The 23,137-nt window shown below is 43.7% G+C and overlaps 1 protein-coding gene across 1 annotated transcript in view; it reads right to left on the reverse strand.

The window, feature by feature from the left end:
* The window catches only part of ABL1 (ABL proto-oncogene 1, non-receptor tyrosine kinase), a 126,824-nt gene extending 104,335 nt beyond the window's left edge, over positions 1–22,489 (reverse strand). The window contains exon 1 of the mRNA XM_079961241.1: positions 19,954–22,489. Coding sequence (XP_079817367.1) covers positions 19,954–20,089 — 136 coding nt within the window. The 5' untranslated portion in view covers positions 20,090–22,489. The remainder of the gene's footprint in view (positions 1–19,953) is intronic.
* Between the last annotated feature and the right edge of the window lie 648 nt (positions 22,490–23,137).

Consider the following 23,137-nt stretch of genomic DNA (forward strand, 5'->3'; position numbering starts at 1 on the left):
TTTAACTTTAACTTTATTTTAATTAATTTTGGGATGTATTTTAATCGATTGATTGCTTGTTTTTATGCATATTGTATTATTTATATGATGTTAGCCACTCTGAGCCCAGCTCCAGCCATGGAGGGTGGGATACAAATAAAAATATTATTACTGCTACTATTACTATTGCTATTGTTGTTGTTGTTGTTGTTGTTATCTCGTTCATACCTCCAGTAGTAAAAATGGGATATGATTTGTTTTAAGCACTTATCAGCAACTGGACAGTCTCAGTCTCAGAGGCACCACAATGAGGACTGGACAGAAGCTGCCTTGTACTGAATCAGACCATTAGTCCACCTAGGTCAGTATTGCCAACACTGACTGGCAAAGGCTCTCCAGGGTTTCAGAACAGGACTGTATCCTAGGTCTACCTGGATATGCCATTGGGAATTGAACCTGGGACTTTCTGCATGCAAAGCTGATGCTCTACCACTGAGCTATGACCCTTCCCCCCACCAAAAAAAAAAGTTGTCTTAGTTATGACTAAAGAGCTGAATTAAATGGACACATAGGAAGGTGCCTGCTACTGAGTCATTGGTCTATGTAGCCCAGTATTGTCCACACTAAGAGACAGTGACTGTGACCAAAGGTCACCCAGTGAACTTCGTGGCTCAGTGGGTACTAGTCCAACACTCTAACCACAACACCGCCCTGGCAGAACTGCACAGATCGCTTGCCAATGAATGTAAAATCGCTCCCAATTGCCTATAAATGCAAAGCACGCTGCAGGAATTTAAAGGGAAAAAATCAAGTCTGATGCCTGCCGAGATGACGAGCAAAAAATCAGGAAGTCAAGCTTGAGCCCAGATTAAAGGAGAAAGAGGGAGGTGTCACTGCAATATATTGGAATATACTATGAGCAGCATTTCCACATGTTAGGTTCTGGACAAGGAAAGGCTGGGGAGGAGCAGAGTATTATGAGAATACTGGAATCAGAGACCTCTCCACAGCCTTATTTTTTAAAAATATATATATATATTTATTACTTTTAAAACTTACAATAAAGAAAAAGAAGAAAGAAGACAAAAGAGAAAAAAAAGAACAAAAAAGAGAAAAAAACAATACAATACAATATATAAACTATACAAAACACAACCTTGACACATTAAACTAAACACAATAAACTAAACAAAACAATACAAAAACAATTTAAAAGCATACATCATACCTTTTCCATATTCTATCTTTCATTCCCTTGTTTCATCGACCTCCTCTCACCTCCCTTTTTGTATTCCATTTCTATTAGTTGTCTCAGCAATTCCTTTCCCTCTTTCTCTATTTTCTGTCATATAAATGTCTTAACATATTTTTAATCTTATTTTCCATTAAAACTAATATACTTATTTAAGCTTAACTCCTTAAAACATTTCCACTAAGGCCATAAAATTTCATTCCAACATTTTTCTATCACTCATTAATTTTACAATATTTCTATATATAAACTTTAAATTTTCCAATCTTCTTCCACCATCTCCTCTCCCCGGTCTCGGACTCTGCCAGTCACTTCTGTCAACTCCATACAGTCCATCAACCTGGAGATCTTATGTCCAAGGCTCTTAACTCTTTTCCACGTCCCTTCTGCAGGTCTTCTTCATATTCTTTGATGCTAAAGAGCAGATCTCGGGAAAACTCCGACCTAACGATACTTTTATTCCTTCTCGACAGGTCAGCCAAATTTCCATAGTTAAAGCTAAGATCCATAAAGTATTTCAGGGCATGTTTCAAGATTCCTCCAAATCCAAAGGCCCCCAAAACTCCAATCTCCTCCTGACCCAAGTCCATGTCCCAAAAGTCAGTTAATCCCTGCATGAAGGGATCTTTCCAACTTTCCTTTTCCAGTCCAGACCGGGCTCCGATCCTCAAAATCTGACTTTTTCTAGTTTCAATCATAAAAGGCCTCAACTTATAGTCCTCAATTTGCCTCTGTAAGACTGAGGCTCCCACTTGTATTACTTTAGGTTCGACAACAACAACTTTCTCCTCCTTTTCCACAATTTGTCCTGCTAAAGTAAATTCCTGTACCAAATCCTGAATAATTTCTGTTTTGGTGCTCACTTTTTGTCCCAAATTAATCACTTTTTGTCCCAAGTTATCAATTTTAGTAGTCAAAATATCCGTCTTCTTGTGAAGTTGTTCCAGCGAGTAGCTTATCTTACATAATGCAGTCGTTAAGGCTTCTCCTGTCGACATTCTTAAATAGTCCAAGGTCAATCCCTGATTCTCACAGTTCTTATCATGCAGCTAGAGATTTCCCAGCTCTACTCTTGTAACAGTTTCAAAAGCTCCCTCTAGAGGGAAACACTCTCCACTTGTATCAGTCCTTTCAAGCACAGTTCAAAAAGTAAAGTTAGTTTCAATTTTCAGTTACTTTTCCTCCTTTTTAAACGCAAAAGAGGACAATGGAAACAATATATTTCTCTTATTTAACTAACTGTCAACATACATTCTCTTCACTGTCAATGAACTCTCCCAAAAACGTCAATCTACTGGCAGCCCGTTTCCAGGTTCAGAGCAGTGGTAATTTAATTTTTATCACTCTCTCCTGCAGGCTACACAATCCAAAATTTCCCCCCTCTTCTCCTGCTTCCAAGGGGGGTTTAATGATTTCAATCGATGGAAGTTTAATCCTTTACATAAGGCTTTCCAAGACCTTAGCTTGCAGCTTCTTTGCTTCAATCTATCTACAAAAGGGGAAGGCGGACTTCCTGTTTGAAACCTTCCCGTTTCGGTACCAAATTAAGTCATTTGTAAATCCAATTTTCCGTTCTACTCACGGGTAGTTGTTTGAAGTCAAATTGTCCACAGGAAAAAGTCGGCGCTCTCCGGCAGCAGCAATGCGGCTTCACTCCGTGAAAAAAGCAATCAATTCGAAGCACCGCGCCACTCACCCCACGTCGCTCCGGATCCCCAAAACTGGGTTTCCCCGTGAGCAGGGTAGGCGCAAAGGGTGCCAGCCGAATCCCACGTTCACAAGCTTCTCCCGCCTGTGATTTTAGTGGGTCTCCCCCTTCGCCATGGTGGTCAGACCCTGATTTCCACGGAGCAAATTCCTCCCGATCGGAGGAACTCCGCTATTGCCGGAGGCGCCAACCCGGTAGTCCCCTCTCCACAGCCTTATTACTGAGCGAGACAGTGCAGGAGAAACAGCTGGGGACAGGAGGGCTCTTCCACTCCAGCACCAAATACTGTACGCACACAGCAGCAGGGAATGAGAGTGTGCCACTCTGCTAGACATACTCTCCCAGCCTCTCATCCATTTTCACATCTTGTTTGCCAAGCATGCATGTTTTCATACAAAAGCCAACACACCAGGGAAGAGCAGAAAATCCCAGATTCCACTTCCGGGTTAGCGCCATCAGCAATGGCGGAATTCCTCTGATTCAGAGGAACCCGCTCCGCGAAAATTGGGTCTTGCCGCGGCGGCGAAGGCGGAGACCCTTTAAAAATCCCAGGCGGAGGAAGCCTGGGAACGTGGGATTCGGCTGACACCAGGAGTGCCCACACACACACACAAGGAAAACCCTTTTTCGGGGACCTGAAGCGACGTGGGGTGAGCGGCGCGGTGTTTTGAATCGACCGCTATTTTTACGGAGTGAAGCCGCACAGCCGTTGCCGGAGAGCGCTGACTTTTTCCTGGGGACAATTGGACTCTAAACAAGTACCCGTGAGTGGAACGGAAAATTGGGCTAAGAAACACTTTAATTTGGCACTCAGCGGGAAGGTTCTAAACAGGAAGTCCGCCTTCTGCCTTTGTAAATAGTCTGAAGCAAAAATCGTGCAAGCCAAAGTCTGGAAAGTTGTACATAAAGGTTTTTAATTCCTCCTGTTTTGATCATCTAAACCCCTCTTGGAAGCAGGAGTAAAGAGGGGAAATTTGATTGTTCAAGCCTGCAGGACAGAGAGTAAAGAAAGATAAATTTCCACCGTCTCAGACCTGGGAACGGGGTGTCAGAGTCGGAGATTTTTGGTGAAGTTCATTGACTGTGAATGAAACATCTTTTGACAGTTAGTTGAAGAAGAGAAACAAATTGATTCCAATGTTGCCTTTTGCATTTAAAAGAAACAAAAAATCCAAAAAATGAAAGTAATTTTTCTTTGTTGGATCTGCTTTTAAAAGATGGATACAAATAGAAATTGCCTCCTCTAGAGGGAGCTTGTTAAATTGTTGCTGGAGTCGTTCTGGGGATTTTACAGCTGTGGAGATTAGGATCGTGGGACCAGACTGTGACCTTGAACAAAAATGTGTTTGAAAGAAGTTTTGGTGCTTGCTTTCTGCAAGACAAGCGCTTTGTTGGAGCAGATGCATGAGAAGATGGATTTGATGACTGTTGCAGTCAGAAACTTTGGACAAACAGTGAATATGTATACAGAAACCATCCAGGAGCCAACTCAGGAATCTGTTTTGATAGAGCAAGTGCAAACACAGAAGATAATGGAGGAGGCTGCTGTTGAACCTCAAGTAATACAAATGGAGAGGCCCGAGGCCCTACAGGAGCATAAGCTATTGTTGTTGAAGGCTGAATTTGAAGTGGGCCAGGGGGGGTCTGGAGTTGTGGGGCCCCTTAAGTTTGGAGGGACTTTGAAACATGCTTTTAAATATTTTCTGGGTTGACTGTGGGGAATGGGCCGATCTGCTGAGGAGAGATGGAGATATTTTTGTGTTGGAACATCCCCAAGACCTACTCCTCAATGAGAAAGGAAAGAAATTAAGAAAGAGATCTACAAAAGACAAGGTAAAGTGCAAGTACAAACAAGAAGAAGACCTGCAGAAGGGACATGGAAAAGACTTAAGAGCCTCGGATATAAGATTACCAGGTTGATGGACTAGATGGAATGGACAGTAAGGACTGACATAACCCGAGACCAGGAAGAAGAGACACTGGAGGAAGATTGGAAGAAAACTTTTAAAAATTTATTTTGGCAATTAGTGTAAAATTAATGAGTATTAGGAAAAATGTTGGAATGAAAATATTTGGCTTTAGCAGAAATGTTATAAGGAATTATGTATAAATAAATATTAAGTTTTAAGTCTTAAGGTATTTTTGGGAAGATAAGGTTAAAATAAACTAAGGTAAACTGAATGACAGAATATAGTGAAAGATGGAAAGGATTTGTTGAGTTAATTAATAGGTTAGACTGTTAAGACAAACTATTTAAAAAAAATTGAGAAGGATGGAAAGAATTTGCTGAAATAAATAGCTAAACTAGAATACAAAAAGGAAGGTGTGAGGAGGTCAATGAAACAAGTTAATGAAAGATAAAGATATGGAATATTGTGTTTTTATTGTTATTGTTGTATTGATTTTTATGTTTTTTTTCTTTTTTCCCTTTTTTAAGTATTGTTATATATGCTTTGAAAATTTTCTTTTGTTGTTGTTGCTTTCTTCTTTTTTCTTTCTCTGTAATTTTTGAAACTTCTAATAAATATCATTTTAAAAAAAACAACAACCCAGATTCCCTGTTGTCTATTTGAATGATAAGTTGCTGCTATGGTCTTGTACAGTTAATGCTTGTTTCAATGAGGCTTAAGAAAAGCTTATTTCAATGAGGCTTGAGAGCCATGGTTAGAGTGCTGGACTAGAGAGACCAGGATTCAAGTCCCCACTTGGCCATGAAGCTCACTGGGTGTGACCCTGGGCCAGTCACTGCCTCTCTCAGCCTAACCTACCTCACAGGGTTGCTGTAGGGATTAAATGAGGAGGGTTAGAACCATGTACACCACGTTCAGCTCTGTGCAGAAAAAAATGGGTTATAAATGCAGTAAATAAATTATAAATAATAAAAAAGAATCTCCAAGCTTGAAGGCAGGGAGGAAGTGGAAAACTTAGGCCTAGGGGCCAAATGTGACTTCCAGGTCTCTCTGCCTGGCCCTCTAAACTCTCCCCAGGCCACACACTCTATTTTAAGGGCATCCCCTTCATTCTACTCAGTTCATATGGAGAAAAAGCGTGTGCCAGCGACCTCACATGAAACTCACACATGCCTCAGAAATTGCACAGACTCTCCTTCTTATCAAGCCAATCAGTGTAGCTCTTCCCAAAGGGCAGAAAACACTAAAGCCATTAACCTGTTAGAGACAGTTGCTGTGCAGATCCTCAGCTCAGCTGCACTTAACTGGTGTTAAACCAAGCCCAACCAAAAACGCCATTGTGGACACAGCCTTAGGTGCAATAGCAAAATGTTGTTCTGGCTGATCCCCTGGTCTCCCAAAAAGTAAAGTTCCCATCACAAGTCCTTCTGCTTTCTTTTTAACCACAAGAAGCTGCTCTTACCCAGAATATGCCATGCCTACAAGTCACTCACAGGCTAGGATAGTGACTCATGGGTACAGCTAAGATGATTCAGAACCAGCAAGAAGGCCTCAAAAGATGCATCATGCCAGCATCTGGATGTCATCAAAGGTCTGTCAACCTAACTAAAATAAGGTCAGGTTCCAATTTTGGAAGTACTGAGCTACTTAGCTGAAGCCCATCAACACTTGTCTCTCTTAAGTTGTTATTTTGAAAAGAAGCAGAAGTGAAGGTACGTATAGCATTAGAAGAACACTGCTGGATCAGGCCAATGGCCCATCTAGCCCAGCATCCTGTCCTCACACTGGCCACCAGATGGGAAGTCCACAAGAAGGATCTAAATGCAAATGCAGGACTCAAATACCTCTGCCAAGGGGCATAAATTTGGCCCCAATGACATTACACTGACCAAGCAGGAACTTTCAAACTCCGCTCTAACACTTTACAATGAGTAAACAATCCCCTGTGTTGCAAAATATGAGTCATTAATATCAAAAGCAACATGATGGCCAGAAACAATTACAATGTGAAAAACTTTATGGAATAATTCAAAACATCAAAACTAACAAACTGAAGTCTCTGAAAGTCCTTAAATGTATCACGGTGCCAGACTTTACCCAGCGGAGAACAAGCTCTGAAGCTTTGTATAATCAGCAAATGTCCAATTCTGATGTCCAACTCTGAACTCTGCTGAACAGTGTTTCCAGATAACAACTACTGTTTCATTTAATTCTTCATCAGCCAATTAGTTCAACACTCATAAGTAGAAAGATTTGTAATTTCTTCATTAACTGAAAATAAAATATTCAAACAATGACCTGCACATGCATAACAACAACTTCAATCAGCGTAGAAATTATAAACTGTAACATAAAAAGGTTACATGCCCAATCTTTTTTCGAATAGATATAATATACATGAGAATGAAAAATACTCTGGAACAGTGCTCATGCAATTATGCAGTCACTGTTACTGACAACATTTTTTGAAAAATACAGTGGTGCCCCGCAAGACGAATGCCTCGCAAGACAAAAAACCCGCTAGACGAAAGGGTTTTCCGTTTTGGAGACGCTTCGCAAAACAAATTTCCCTATGGGCTTGCTTCGCAAGACGACATGTCTTGCGAGTTTTTCCGACTTTTTCCCCCTTCCCCCCCCCCTTTTTCTAAGCCGCTAAGCCACTTATCTGCTTATCCGCTAAGCTGATAAGCCGCTAAAAGCCGCTAAGCCGCTAATAGCACTAATCCGCTAAGCCATCAATGGGCTTGCTTCGCAAGACGAAAAGACCGCTAGACGAAGAGAATCGCGGAATGGATTCTTTTCGTCTTGCGAGGTACCACTGTATATATAGCCAACCCCAGGTGACACTAATAACAAGGAGACCGAGTTTAAAGACACAGTACAAAGTAACAGCAAAGATGCAGATAATCAAATAAAACAACTGAGGTCTAATTCATAGTTAAGTCCCTCTGAATGAATAGTTTTAAACATGAAAATAAAACTGGCTTCTTGCTGTCGCTCATAATCTTTTCTGATACCAATTGTCTTCTGATTCACCCATAAAACTGTAAATAATAAATCTGTGTCTGAATGATTGTGAGAAACAAAATGTTCTACCAGAGGTGCCTCCTTACTGGCATTACGTATGCGTGAGCAATGTTCCCCAATCCGAACTCCAACTGCTCGAGTGGCAGAGCCTATATACAATAGGACATTGAGTAAGGTAGACCACATCTCTGGTCTGACATGTACTAAATTGACGAATAACAAATCTGAAATTGGTTTTCTCATCATAAATTTCTTTAGTCTGTAAAGAAAATGGGCAAGATGAACATCTGCCACATTTATGGTGACCAGTGGGCCCAGAAGTGCTAATGGTACGAGTTATAATTCTTTCAGAATTCATATCCGTTTGTACTAACATATCTTTAATTGATTTGGTCCGTCTCAGGCCAATCAAAGGAAATTCATTACAACCTGGTGCATTCCAGAGTACACGCCAATGTTTGCATATAATTCTAATAATTCTGTCTGCATGAGTAGTGTACTCTAATAGTGTACCCTAACAGATGATCTCCATAGACAACTGGATCGAGGCGGGTCAGGACTGCTGCTCCTTTTAGATTTGTCAGCAGCCTTTGACATGGTCGATCATTATCTTCTGGACCACCGCCTCGCAGACGTGGGGATACAGGGCATAGCCCATAACTGGCTGTGCTCTTTTATCTCTAGTCGGGGACAGAGGGTGGCACTAGGGAGGGAAATGTCGTCACGCCATTCCTTGGTGTGTGGAGTGCCGCAGGGCGCAATTCTCTCCCGGATGCTTTTTAACATCTTTATGCGCCCCCTTGCCCAGATTATACGGAGCTTTGGGCTGGGCTGTCACAAATATGCTGATGACACTCAGCTCTATCTGCTGATGGATGGCCACACCGACTCGGCCCCGAACACACTGACCAGATACTTGGAAGCTGTGGCTGGATGGTTTCGTGGGAGCCAATTGAAACTAAATCCTTCAAAGACAGAGGTCCTATGGCTGGGTCGGGATGGCATGGGGATGAGGGACCAACTCCCTTCTCTTGCGGGGGCCCAATTAGTGCCATTGCCTTCCGTTAAGAGTTTGGGTGTGATCCTTGACGCCTCTCTTTCCATGGAGGCGCAAGTTACAGCAACAGCCAAGGCGACATTTTTCCACCTTTGCCGCATCAAGCAGTTGGTCCCTTACCTTTCCCGCCCCGACTTGGCCACAGTGATCCATGCGACGGTCATCTCCAGGCTTGACTACTGTAATTCGCTCTATGCAGGGCTGCCCTTGAAGCTGACCCAGAAACTCCAGAGGGTGCAGAATGCTGCAGCGAGGCTCCTCACGGGGTCTCTGCCATGGGAGCATATTCACCCAGTGCTTTTCAAACTGCACTGGCTCCCGGTAGAGTACAGGGTCAGATTTAAGGTGCTGCTTTTGACCTTTAAAGCCCTTCACGGCCTAGGACCCTCGTACCTACGGGACCGCCTCTCCTGGTATGCCCCACGGAGAGCCTCAAGGTCCATAAATAGCAACACCCTAGTTGTCCCGGGCCCTAAGGAAGTTAGATTAGCTTCAACCACAGCCAGGGCCTTTTCAACACTGGCTCCGGCCTGGTGGAACGCTCTTTCTCATGAGACCAGGGCCCTGTGGGATCTGATTTCTTTCCGCAGGGCCTGTAAGACAGAGTTGTTCCGCCTGGCCTTTGGCTTGGAGCCAATTTGATTCCCTCCCTCCCTTTTTTTTTTTCCTTTCCTTCTCCTCCTGCGATGAGACTACATTTATTTTAATATTTTAATGTTGTATTTTAATTTTGCTTTTAAGTTGTAAATCATTCAACTTGTTTTTATTATTGATTGTAAGCCGCTCTGAGCCCGGCCTTGGCTGGGGAGGGCAGGGTATAAATAAAAATTATTATTATTATTATTATTATTATTATTATTATTAATGAGCCTATAATGCGATTTTGAGACTGTGAGGTGGTTGAGGGACTGAGAAGCAACGTCCAGTCCTTCGTAAGAGATTTATATTTGGACCTGTTCACAATGGTGGGAGGATATCCTCTGGAATGAAGAAAGTGAGCTAGAATATCTGCACTGTTATGGAAATCATGGTCAAAAGAGGTATTTCTTTTAAGGCGTAAAAATTTTCCATAAAGAAAGTTGTTCCTCAATCGTCTGGGGTGAAAAGAATAGTGTAATAGAGAATTACAATCAGTGGGTTTTTTATGAGATTTAACAGCAAGGAAGCCGTTATGTTTTATAACCTCAACATCCAAAAAAATACAAGAAACGCAGCTATGATGACCCGAAAAAAATAAAGATGGATGTAAGGAGTTAAGCCATGTGGAAAACTGTAAAAACTCTTGTTCAGAGTTCAGAGTTGGACATCAGAATTGGACATTTGCTGATTATACAAAGCTTCACAGCTTGTTCTCCGCCAGGTAAAGTCTGGCACCATGATTCATTTAAGGACTTTCAGAGACTTCAGTTTGTTAGTTTTGATGTTTTGAATTATTCCATAAAGTTTTTCACATTGTAATTGTTTCTGGCCATCGTGTTGCTTTTGATATTGCTAACACTTTACAAAGCAGAACTAGGCTTACTTACTTACTGTCATTATTTGCTGCAATAAGTACCGGTAATGGGTGTTGTGTTTTTTAAGGAAAGGAACAAGTTTAAAGTCTCAAATGTCTCACCCAAGATGAAAGCATGTTTTCTTGCTCTATACAGCTTTCCAGAGGCTGCACACAGGGCAATCCTTTATCCCCGTCTTCAGGTTCTAAACGCCACTAAACAGTACCTGCCTGACACCTCATCAGCAGGTTTGCCAGTTGAACCTCAGTATGCCTGGACTTCTACAGCGAGAGGCATTAAAAATGCTGAGAGTCAGCAGCAGCTGCTAGAAATATACTTATTCTAATCAGACCTGTGATGCAGCTTGTAAGATTATAGGAACATATGGAGAACCCTGACGGATCAGGTCTGTGGCCCACCTAGTCCAGCATTCTGTTCTCAGTGTTGAACCAGATGCTTGTGCTAAGAGTGCAAGCAAGAATCAAGCACAGAAGCAGCACTCTCCCCTCCTGTGGCTTCCGGCAGCTGGTAATCAGAACCATTATTTCTGAACCTTTTCCAACTCAACCATACACTCTCTGACACGATATATAATAACACAGGAAGCACTGAAGCCGACATAGAAGGGGAGGAGGAAGATAGAGGAGGAGCATGAAAGCCTGGTACTCATTCCTGGTTTCATAAACTATGGTTTATGAAGGTTGGAAAGGTTTTCTGAACCAGGTCAATGACTGACTCTCAGGTTTGATCAAACCACTGCTTGCCATTGCCGACAAAACTAAAAACGATGGTTTGTAAATGCTCTCAAATATGAATTGTGCACCAGCTTCTTCTCCCTCACTCCCTATTCCCTTTAGAGACTGTGTGCTCTCCTTCTCCCAACACAGGAGCTTGATCTCAGGTGTGGGGTACATTTGCCTCGCCAGATATTGCTGAACTACAACTCCCATCATCCACAGACATGTTCAGCAACATCTGGATGGCCGAAGTTTCCCCATACCTAATTCATCTCCACTAATATACCAGAGCTTTTAAAAGCTATCAAGAGTAAGTTTGAACAAAAGAACCAGTCCTCTTAAGTCAATCTAAGGAAAACTGGGTGCTGTTGTAAAGGGGGAGGGGAGATGCAGGTGGTTATTCTTTTCTTTCAAGCTTTTAAACAGTAATAATTAAGCAAGTTAAAACAGCTCCTAATTAGCTAGTGTAAAGAGATGTAGTCATCATTAAGACCACATTTCAGAAACAGCCAGAGAAGGGGCGAGCCTAAGAGCTTCTAACACAGAGCTTTAGGTTTCAACAATTTAAATCACACCCATAAGCTGTGATTCTCAGAAAACGAGGTTTTCAACTGAGAAGTAGAGTTTGCATTTGATATCCCGCTTTATCACTACCCGAAGGAGCCTCAAAGCGGCCAACATTCTCCTTTCCCTTCCTCCCCCACAACAAACACTCTGTGAGGTGAGTGGGGCTGAGAGACTTCAGAGAAGTGTAACTAGCCCAAGGTCACCCAGCAGCTGCATGTGGAGGAGCGGAGACGCGAACCCGCTTCACCAGATTACGAGTCCACCGCTCTTAACCACTGGCTCTCAGGCAGGATAATATTGCAGAACCTTCTCCATTTTTAAAGCACACACACACACACACACACACACACACACACATATACACAAATACACAACATTTCTAGCCTTTTAAACGCAGACCAAGATCATTTCTGACAAGCGTAAAAAGGATGACTAAGCTTTATTTATAGGGAAGCCTAAATAACATGGATCTTCTAAGGAGTGGGGGAGAGAAACATTAGGTAAAAGTGTTTATGCTGAAATCTAGTTTTTCAGATTGTTTTGAGGTTTGTTATTTCTAAATGGAGAAATATGTACTATAATGGATGAACCAGGAGAAAATTGACTGCCAGCAAATGGTAAGCTGGCGAAGTTCAAGTAGGTAGTGTCAAGAGAGATATCTGTCATTGGGAAGGCATTTCAAAAATTGAGAGAGAGCTTAAAACCCCATCATGAATGTCAGTGGTAATCTTTATTCTCTTTCTGATGTCAAATGAAAACTGTCTTTCATTTTAATTTGCCCAGGGCATTTCCAGACATGCATTTATCATGGGATGGATGTTCCTCATACATGAAAATGTTTTGCGGTGCCCACCTGTCTTCACTGGCATCAAAATACCAGCCTATACATTTTTCTCATTGACTTCATACAGTGCAAAAACTTTTAACTTGGAACTGTGTCAGAAATATAGTGCATGGATAATGTAATGTTTCTGAAAGCCAGTTGCTAGAAACTGCAGGAAGAGAGAGTGTTCTTGTATTCAGGTCCTGCTCTATGGTTTTCACAGAGGAATCTGGTCAGCCCCTGTGAGAAAAGAATGCTGGACTAGATGGACCACTTACCTGCAATGTTCCAGCAATGTTCTTCTAAGGTCCAGAGTGGTATGGTATCATCATTATTTTCACTTGTTTTACTTCCTTATTTTCTTTACATTTATTATTCCTTGTAACTGTGGTTGAAGATGAATAAATGTTGATTAGATGTTGTTATTTCTTAACTTTATTTCATTTTCATCACTAAGAATTTGGATTGGGGACCAATGGCAACTTTAAAAGCTCACCAAGGGGTCTATGAGTTCAAAAGTTTGGAAAACCATAAGAATATAAGACAAGACTGCTAGATCAGACCAGTGGCTCGTGTAGTCCAGAATCCTGTTCTCACAGTGGGCAACCAACTGCCTCCTACAGAGGTAAGCAGAACATGATGGCAAAGCAACTCTTGCCTTCTGTGGTTCCCAGCAACTGGGGAAATGAGTTCCACAGTAACTCTGTGCTGCACAATGAAAGCCTTTGGATGCCAATGAGTTCTAGCATTATGAGACAGGAATAAAAACTTTACTCCATGCCATGTATAATTTTATAAACATTATCTACTATGTTGCCTCTTACTCATTTTTTCTATAAACTACAATGCTCCAGATGCTGCAAACTTTCCTCATAGCAGTCACTCCAGTCCTGAAGTAAAGGATCCAGGGTTTTTAAACGAACAGCAGGCAAGTATAGCCTTAAAACAAAACAAAAAAGGTGGGGGAACAACTGCACATGCCTGTCCTGTGTCAACTCTTTAATGAAGAGCAAATGAAATCAGGAACGCAACATGCTGCCCGTTGCTGGCTCATTAAACACATCACGCTGTCAACACAGATGGTTTTGGGGGATGCGTGCAGTTTATCGTAAAGAGAAATTCTCCCGGCAGAAACTTGAACCACTTCCAAACTGAAGCTGTCCTCCTACCCTCCTGGCACATGAATTCCAAATCCTTCAAAGAGGAAAGGAAGAACAATGATTGGTCCAAGAGATAATGAAGGCTGGGACTCACACAGGAGCACCAGCAACTTCACTGCTGTACCCACTTGTTCCCTTCACCAGATTTAACCATTGTTAAAAAAAATCTTGAAACGAAACCCACAATCAAATTAATGAGTAGAAGTTAAAGAGATAAGTGTTCACTGTTAACTCTTAAGGGTATAAGAATAGCCTTCCTGCTGGATCAAGCAGAGACATCACCTTGCCAATAAAGGTCCGTATAGTTAAAGTCATGGTTTTCCCAGGAGTGATGTATGGAAGTGAGAGCTGGACCATAAAGAAGGCTGATCGCCGAAGAATTTATGCTTTTGAATTATGGTGCTGGAGGAGACTCTTGAGAGTCCCATGGACTGCAAGAAGATCAAACGTATCTATTCTGGAGGAAATCAGCCCTGAGTGCTAACTGGAAGGACAGATCCTGAAGCTGAGGCTCCAATACTTTGGCCACCTCATGAGAAGAGAAGACTCCCTGGAAAAGACCCTGATGTTGGGAAAGATGGAGGGCACAAGAAGGGGGCGACAGAGGACAAGATGGTTGGACAGTGTTCTCGAAGCTACAAATGACCAAACTGCAGGAGGCAGTGGAAGACAGGAGTGCCTGGCGTGCTCTGGTCCATGGGGTCACGAAGAGTCGGACACGACTAAACGACTAAACAACAAAGTCTAGCATCCTGTTCTCACAGTGACCAATGAGATGCCCCTATGGGGAACCCTCAACCAAGACCTGAGCACATGGGCAATGTCCCCTCTTGAAGTTTCCAGCAACTAATATTCAGAAGCATTACTGCCTCCGACCATGGAGTCTGATTGCTGCCATTATGGCCGGTAGTCATCAACAGCCCTCTCCGCAATGAATCTGTCTAATCCTCTTTTAAAGCTATCCAAGTTGGTGGCTTTATTTTCTGTCCTGAAACTTCAAACATTCAGCTTTATTTGATGCGCACAAGTTCTAGTGTTTTGAGAGAGGGAGAAAAGTTTTTCTCTATCCACTCTCTTCATGCCAGGGATAATTTTAAAAACCTAGATCAGGTTGCCTCTTAGTCAAATTTTCTCTAAACAAAAAAGCCCCCAACACTGAAACCTTTCCTCATAGGAGAGTCACTCCTTCCCTTGTTCATTTTGGACCATTCATGCAGGGCACTGGCTAGGCTTATGGGGCCTTTACTGTTGCTTGTTTGAAGGCAGAGTTTGACCTACATCATGCCTAACACTCCCCTATGCATGTGTGGGGTGGGGACAAGTTTAATAGCATCAAAAATATATATATAAGCTCCTCGTTACCATCCACAGAGGAATCCCTGAAAACCTTCTAGGAACCCCACAGTTTCTAGAACACATTTTCAAAACCAAAAGCAGAAGGGTTTGGAAGTCTAGGCACTTTCCCTCTCTCATTTGGGGAAGGGGCCATAGTTCATTGGTACAGCATCTGTCTTGCATGCAGAAGGCCCCAGGTCCAAGCCTTAGCAGTACATCCAGGTAGAGTTGGTAGAGATTCCCTACCTGAGATCCTGGAGTCATTGTAGACAGTACCGAACTGGATGGACCAATGGTTTGGCTCAGCATAAAGCAATTTTCTATATTCCTTTATAAAAATTGAGACAGCTCTTTCCAGCAACAGCCATGGCAATCTTCCACAGGAGGGAAAGGCACAGCAATACTGGGATAGCATAATCCCAACTCTTTAGCACTTTCATGTTTTATGTTGTGGCCAAAACACACACATGCACACCTCCATCCAGAAAAGAGAGAGATGCATTGTCACAGTCCAAGGATACATTGCAGCCAAGTAAAGATAATCAAGGAGGGAGCAGAATGGTGAAATGGGCATGAATCGTTCAATCATAGAATTGTAGAGTAGGGCCTGGAGAGATATCCCAGGGCTGGATAGAGAGGTCTGGAGAGATGGATTCAGCCCAGGGGCCTGAACTTCCCTCACCTATAAACTGTATCACATATTGTGACAGTTTCTTCAGGCAATGCTTCCTACTTGCATCCAGCAGCCTCCTCCTGCCACCCTGTGGACATCTCACAACAGATTCCTGTAAAAAAGACGTGTGTCTTTCTTTGTGTGCATTATCACCACCACCAGAACATCTTGGTTCAAACATCTTAGCGCATATCATACCCATTCTTCAACACACTGCTTGGTCAAAGGTGTCTCCAAATGTTTTGCTACTCAATCAAAATCTGTGGTCATGACCAACTCATTCACCTTCAATTCATCTGGAGAAGCCAGAGGAATGTAAGAAGAGCCCTGCTGGATCAGACCAGTGACCCATCTAGTCCAGCATCCTGTTCTCACAATGGCCACCAAGATGCCCCAATGGGAAATCCTCAAGCAGGATCTGAGCACAAGATAAACACTCCCCATGCATGTGATTGTTGTTGGAAAAGTGGAATACAAATATAAAATCAAAATCTATCAAATTCTCAGCAACTGGCATTCAGAGTCATACGGCTTCTGACAGTGGGGCTGGAACATAAGAAGAGCCTAGCTGACAGATCTGATCAATGACCCAGGATCCTGTTCTCATAGTGGCTAACCAGATGCTCCAATGGGAGGCTCACAAGCAAGACATGAGCACAATAGGATTCCCTGCCCCATGGCTTTCAGCAACTGATACTCAGAAGAATGCCTAGTGGCCATAAAAGTATTCAAAGCACTCTTATGTCTCCTAGTAATGGTTAAGAGACCAGCCCACTTTGCGTCTACACTGGAGGTTTGCATGGTATTCCTGGGCTCTTTACCGACAAAATCCACAATCAAACTGTATCATCAGATTCACGTGTAGTTTCTGCATATAATACAGAGGCTGGGAGTGTCCCTTGCCTGAAACCCTGCAGAGCCACTGCCAGTCAGTGTAGACAATACTGAGCTAGATGGAACCATGATCTGACTCTAAACAAAACAGCTTCCAGTGTTTTTATATCCCTAGTGCATCTCTTAATACTGTCATGGTCCAGATACATCTAAGCAATTCAAAGCTCAGCAGATTCTGGAAAGGAGTTGCAGGCAACATCTCCCATGGGTATAAAGTATGATTCTGCAAATCATTTTCACACCAGGCCATTTATTCTTAACATTACGATCTTGTATTCTGATTTAATATTTTTTATACAAGAGATACAGAGACTTGGATAGTGGCAGCTTTAGGCACACCAGTTCTCTCCCTCTCTATGTGTGCGTGTTACTGATGAACTCTGGATTCCTCCACTTTGTAACACATATTACAAGTCTCTTAGGACCATGAGTTCATTCCTTTCAGCCCAGATATCCATGGATTCCACAAGCAATGGAGCCGGAACCTTGAACTCCACCTTCAGTTACAACAAACAGATGAGCTCAGCTTCCTGAAAAGCAGCACATACAAAAAAGGAGATTTGTTCCTCTCCCCATATTGTGCTGACGAGAAACTTTCACCTGGGCTCAGCCTACTTAAGGTCTGATAAATGACTTTTTTTATTTAAACAATTGGGAATGCATAATTTTGTAGGCTCCCTCTGGTGGAGGGGACCCAGCATTTGGATTGCAGATTTATTTTTATTTTTTATACCCTCCTTTTTTCTCCAAGGTGATATACATGGGTCTCCCTCCTGCTCATTTCATCTGCACACAACAACCTGTGAGGTAGGTTGTAGGCTGAGAGAGAGAAAGGGACAGTGATTGGCCCAAGGTCACACCCAGTGAGCTTCATGGCTGAATGGGGAGCTCCCACAGGTCAAAGTCCAAAACTCTAACTGATACATCACAGTGGATCTCTGAATTTGATTTGCCTCTCCATCATTTTGTATGTGCAACTGTCAGGACTATCTACTGGTCAGTATGAAAGAAGTCACTGAAAGAAATGCACAAGCCACCCTACCTGCTACCTCCACATCATGTCCAAGTAACTGTACTTCATCACCACAACCACCTGTATAAAGTATCAGTATTGTAAAATGAGCCCTACTGGATCAGACGGGGGGGGGGGGGGTCCTGCATCCTGTTCTCACAATCGCCAGCTGAGAATGCCCCAACTGAGAACCCTGCAAGTAAGACCTCTCTAGCTGTTTCCCATCACCTGGTATTCAGCAGTAGACTGCCCTGGGCATGGAGGTTCTGCTACCATAACAGATCTCCTTAAGGGGAAACTGGCTGCTGGATCAGGCCAAGAGGGGCCCACCCTGTTCTCACGGGGGCCAACCAGATGCCCCAATGAAAAACCCACATGCCAGAAATGAGCAGAGCAGCAGCTCTCTCCACTTGCAATTCCCAACAACTGGTATTCAGAGGCATACTGCCTCCAATAGTGTAGGCAGAACATACCCATCACCACTAGTTGCCATTGATCCTTCCTGGAATACAACCAGACCTCCATTGCCAATCTTCTTTTGCAATGTGAAGCCACAGGGGAGAACAAGGTAAGCTTTAGAGTGTAGTTTGTGTGTTATTTAATATTTACAAAATTAATTACATGCCAACTCTTCCAAAAACATCAGGGCGCTGTACAGCAACTCAAAAACTTATAAATGCAATGTAAAACTATCATTAAAATGACTGGCTACTCAAGAAGTTTTTTGTTAACTGCACTGGCTGATAAAGGTAAAGGTAAAGGTACCCCTGCCCGTACGGGCCAGTCTTGACAGACTCTGGGGTTGTGCACCCATCTCACTCAAGAGGCCGGGGGCCAGCGCTGTCCGGAGACACTTCCGGGTCACGTGGCCAGCGTGACATCGCTGCTCTGGCGAGCCAGAGCCGCACACGGAAACGCCGTTTACCTTCCCGCCGGTAAGCGGTCCCTATTTATCTACTTGCACCCGGAGGTGCTTTCGAACTGCTAGGTTGGCAGGCGCTGGGACCAAGCAGCGGGAGCGCACCCCGCCGCAGGGATTCGAACCGCCGACCTTTCGATCGGCAAGCCCTAGGCGCTGAGGCTTTAACCCACAGCGCCACCTGCACTGGCTGATAAGCATCTACAAAAGTCTTCAAGAGACACCTGAAAGTCAACAGCAAGGGTTCCTGTTGAATCTCTGCCAAAAGAGTGTTCCACAGCATGGGGGTTTTGATATTCAATGCCCATTAGCACTTCTTTGGTTGACTTAAGTAAGCAGGCTAGGTTATAAGGCCTCAGGTAGTCCTTAAAGTAAAGCATGTTGTTCATGCAAGGTCAGCACAAAGGCTCAGCCAGGGCCCCAAATGAACTGAGAGTGCATCCTAAAACATCACTCAGAATCCCCTGCTGCAGTCAGAGATTCCACAGGAGACATACAGAAAATCATCAGATCAACATGGAAAGGGTCCCCTGGTGAGAAGTCTGAAAACCACTAGATATTTTCTTTTTTTCTTTTATTTGGTAGTCATCAACATGGTGCCTGCAGACTCCACTGTGCCTATTGGTTCCTCCTATGGTGCTCAGAGCTCCTGCCAACCTAGCAGTTCGAAAGCACGTCAAGTGCAAGTAGATAAATAGGTACTGCTCCGGCAGGAAGGCAAACAGTGTTTCCGTGTGCTGCTCTGGTTCGCCAGAAGCAGCTTAGTCATGCTGGCCACATGACCCAGAAGCTGTACGCCAGCTCCCTCAGCCAATAAAGCGAGATGAGCACCACAACCCCCAAGTTGGTCACAACTGGACCTAATGGTCAGAGGTCCCTTTACCTTTACCTTTATGGTACTCAGAAAAGATATTGGGAAATAACCCTTTTGTGTTATGCCAAACACTCCATGGCCATCATTTTGTGAATGACACCCACGGCATTCTCTCTAAATTCCAACCTCTCACAAAAAAGTGACCTCTTATTTTACGTATTGTTACCTACCATTATTATATGAAAATGAATCCCACAACCTAGTGGGTGCGAGTACAGCTACAATTTAGAAGGTGTCACATGACACAGAAGCCTTCAACCTGAAAACACAGGACTTGGTTTCATCAGAATCTCCACCAGAATCAGAACCCCCAAATGCCTCAATTGCTCAAATGTCGAATGTGGTATGTAGTATTAATAAAGCAGACCCATTTGTACAAACCTCCAGTTCTCTTAATTCCATGTGTCATACACTTCCACAAATTAATATTTTTGCTACATTTGCAAACAGATTAAAACACTGAATGCAAATTACGCGATTATTTTTTGCATGGAAAAAGGAGTTAAAATTAAGACACAGATGGAAGCCCTTACCGTGAACCAGAAAGACGTTGCAGTGGGCAGACCCATGCCTGGATGCTTCCTTCTTCCCTGGGCCTTTGATAAAGTGAAGTGTGGGCAGACTCGGCCTCCGCTGGTCCCCAAGAACTTTTCCAGGCTGCTGACCCATAAAGTATTGAAAGGTGAGTGGTCCCGACCTGAGAAGACACCAACCTTCCAGATTGGCAGAGATACCTTCACAAGGAAGTGTGTTCCTTGGGGGTAGCGTGGGACGGGGACCAGATCACTCAAGGCATGCGGTTCAAGTCAAGAGGCAGAGCACATTCTTCCAGACACTGCTTGTTTCTCGGAACACTATATTAGAAGTTCCACTTGGCAGCCGCAAAAGCCACTAATTTATTTATTTTTTTAAGTTTTCTAAGTGAAGAGGGGAAGAAAAAGTCTTGTCCCTGATCTTCCACTGGGTGAGCTGATACTAGATCTCACCCAGGGCAAGGAGAGGTCATTTTGCTGCAGATCGGTATCAAAATTCTTCTTTTCTTTTCTTTTCTTCTGCATAGCAATTACTTCTCACCGGCCAAAAAAACAGGCAGCATTTGGCTTTCAAGTATTATTCAAGTCTGAAAGAAAGGTGTCTGTGTGATAAGGTCATTTATTCTTCCCCTGATCACAAAAAAGGCATAAAGCAGTTAAAAATTTCTGAGGCTCTATAGTTGGGTTCCACGGAAAGTGGAATATTTCAGTGGACTTCATGGTCTGTGCCAGACTCTACCTGTCCCATAGCAAAAGTCACAAGTCACCCAGTGGCACTTCTCTAATGTCCCAGTGAAAGTGAAATGAGTAATTGTGCAGGAGGGGGTCATTTTGAAGAAGCAAATATTAAAGTCATCAGCAAAAAGGGAGATTAAGATGCTCCTGACCTGATCACATAAATATACGAATGTCACCTGACACAGGAGTCACCACTCCAGGATGGAGGGAGGTGGTAGGTCAAATCTGCACCGCAGGAAGAAGGTCAGGAGGAAGGTTTTCACATATAAGCATGACCAAGCTAGCTTCATCCCAGTTCGGCTGCTTCGCAAAGGTTTCTCGGGATATTCCTTGGGAAGGCAGATGCTTCGGATCAACTCCAGCAAAAAAAAACAAAAACAAAAAACTGACCAAAGACTGAAAGGACACCCAGAATGCCCCAAAAGAGATCAAACTGAGGATTAGTGGGGTTTGCACAGTCAACTCTGAAGCAGTAGAGCACCCCACATCCCCACCCAGCATCCAAAATCTACTGAAAAGTTGAGACCACCTGAAGCTGAATACCAGGAGAAAGTCAGGGAGTTAGAGAGTGTTTGTTTGCAATCATAGTCTACATAGAAAGGGAAAGGGACTGAGGGGAAGAGGAAACACAGATGGAATGAAAAATGCGTGGAATGGAGAACGAGGGCTTGTCAGCAAAGAGGGAATCTCCCCTCTCACCCCCAAGTGGAAGAGGAGAGGCAGGAAAACAAAATTTTGAGGAATACAGAGTCCATATGAAGAAGAAAGGAGGAGAATGAAAATTCCTATTACTTTTGGGGGGCGGGGCGGGGCGGGGGCGGTATTAATTAAAGCTTCTTTCAGTTAAATGTAAATCAAAGTCCTGAAAGGGAAGGAGGGGTAAAAGTTAAAATGAATAACAATGGGGAAGTGGGGGAAAGTCACAGATTCTGAATTTTAAAAAAAATGTGAGGGAGAAAATTATCCAAAAGGTGTGTAAGAGAAATTGAGGGGAACACATAGTGCAACTCCCTGCAGAAAATGTGAGGAAGAGGGGGAAATGGGGAAAGAGAAGGAGAGCAGCACACAAGACTCCAAATATCCAAAAAATAATGATGAAAACAGCGGGGAAGGGTGGAAATATATCCCAAAGCCTTAAAGGTAGAAAAGAGTTATTGACGGGACGGGACACACACACAATCGAGATAGAAAATGGGGAACGGGGAAAGAGAAGGGGGTCACAAATGAGGGAGAAGGAAAGGTCTCAATTTGGGGAAGGAGAAGAGGGTCTCAAATGAGGGGGCAAGCGTGGGGGAGTCTCAGATTCGACCGAGAGAAAAGGGGTCTCCAATGGGGAGGGGAGAGAAGGGAAGGTCTCGAACTGAGGGGGAGAAAGGGAGTCTCAGCTTGCGTTAAGTGAACGAAGGGGAGGAATTGAGCGGGGTGGAAGGGGAGGTGGCTCAGAGCAGGCCCGAAGCGACGTTGACGGGGCGCAGCGCGGCTTCCCACCGCTTCTCCTCGCCTGGGCAGCCCCACTACCCCCGCTTTCCCCTCGCTCTCCCTGCTTCTCCACACACGCGCGCCCACACACCACGCCCTCCCGGCCCTCCAGCCCCGGAGGCTGGGGGTTGCTTCGTCCTGGGGCTGCTGGGTCCAGTCAGTCAGTGTCAGCCAGCCAGCACTTGGGCGGCGGCGGCGGCGGCGGCCACCCGGTAGCGGCCATGATGGGAAGGGAACCGGTCTGCAGAGGAGGCTCATTGTTGCCGCCTTCTCAGCAGCGGCGCGAGGGGAGGAGCTCGCAGGGACAGCGGCCCGACCAGGGAGAAGGGGAGGGGAGGCTGGGGAGGGTGCAGGGGGGCCTCTTACTCAAGAGGGCGAGGGAGAGAGATCTCAGGGTTTCCTTAAAAAAAAAAAAGCAAGTCTCTAGCATTTGTAGAAGCTGAGCTATGAGGCAAAAGATGTAGATGTCATTTTTACTCAGAGTAGACCTATTGAAAGGTATGTTTGCAGCCTAGTAAGTCCTACTTAGAGCAGGTTGATTCAAGTGGGTCTGGTTAATGACGCCCATGCCATTAACTAACAGGTTTCATTTCAGTGGGTCCACTCTAAAGCAGGACTAGCATTGGATACAACCCATAATTATTAATTGCACTTACTGATTGCTTTTTTTTTTTACGAGAACAATTATACAAGCATTAAACCCAAGTATACTGTGTGTCTCTCTCTATGTGTGTGTATATATATATCACGCACACCTTGCCTGTCTCTGAGAAGGACTCAAAGTGGCTTACAGCTAAAAATAAGAACAGATGAAAACAGGAGGGAAAAGCAATTAGACATTGATAAAAAGAATTACACATTGATAAAATTATAGCAGGTCTGAGCCTACCTCATTATTTACATTTTTGTGAGAGAAATTAGCCTGCTCTCTCCTCTTTAGTGTTTTACATTGCCCCCCCCCCCCAGA

The sequence above is a fragment of the Podarcis cretensis genome (assembly GCF_951804945.1).
Source record: "Podarcis cretensis genome assembly, chromosome: Z".
NCBI lineage: Eukaryota > Metazoa > Chordata > Lepidosauria > Squamata > Lacertidae > Podarcis > Podarcis cretensis.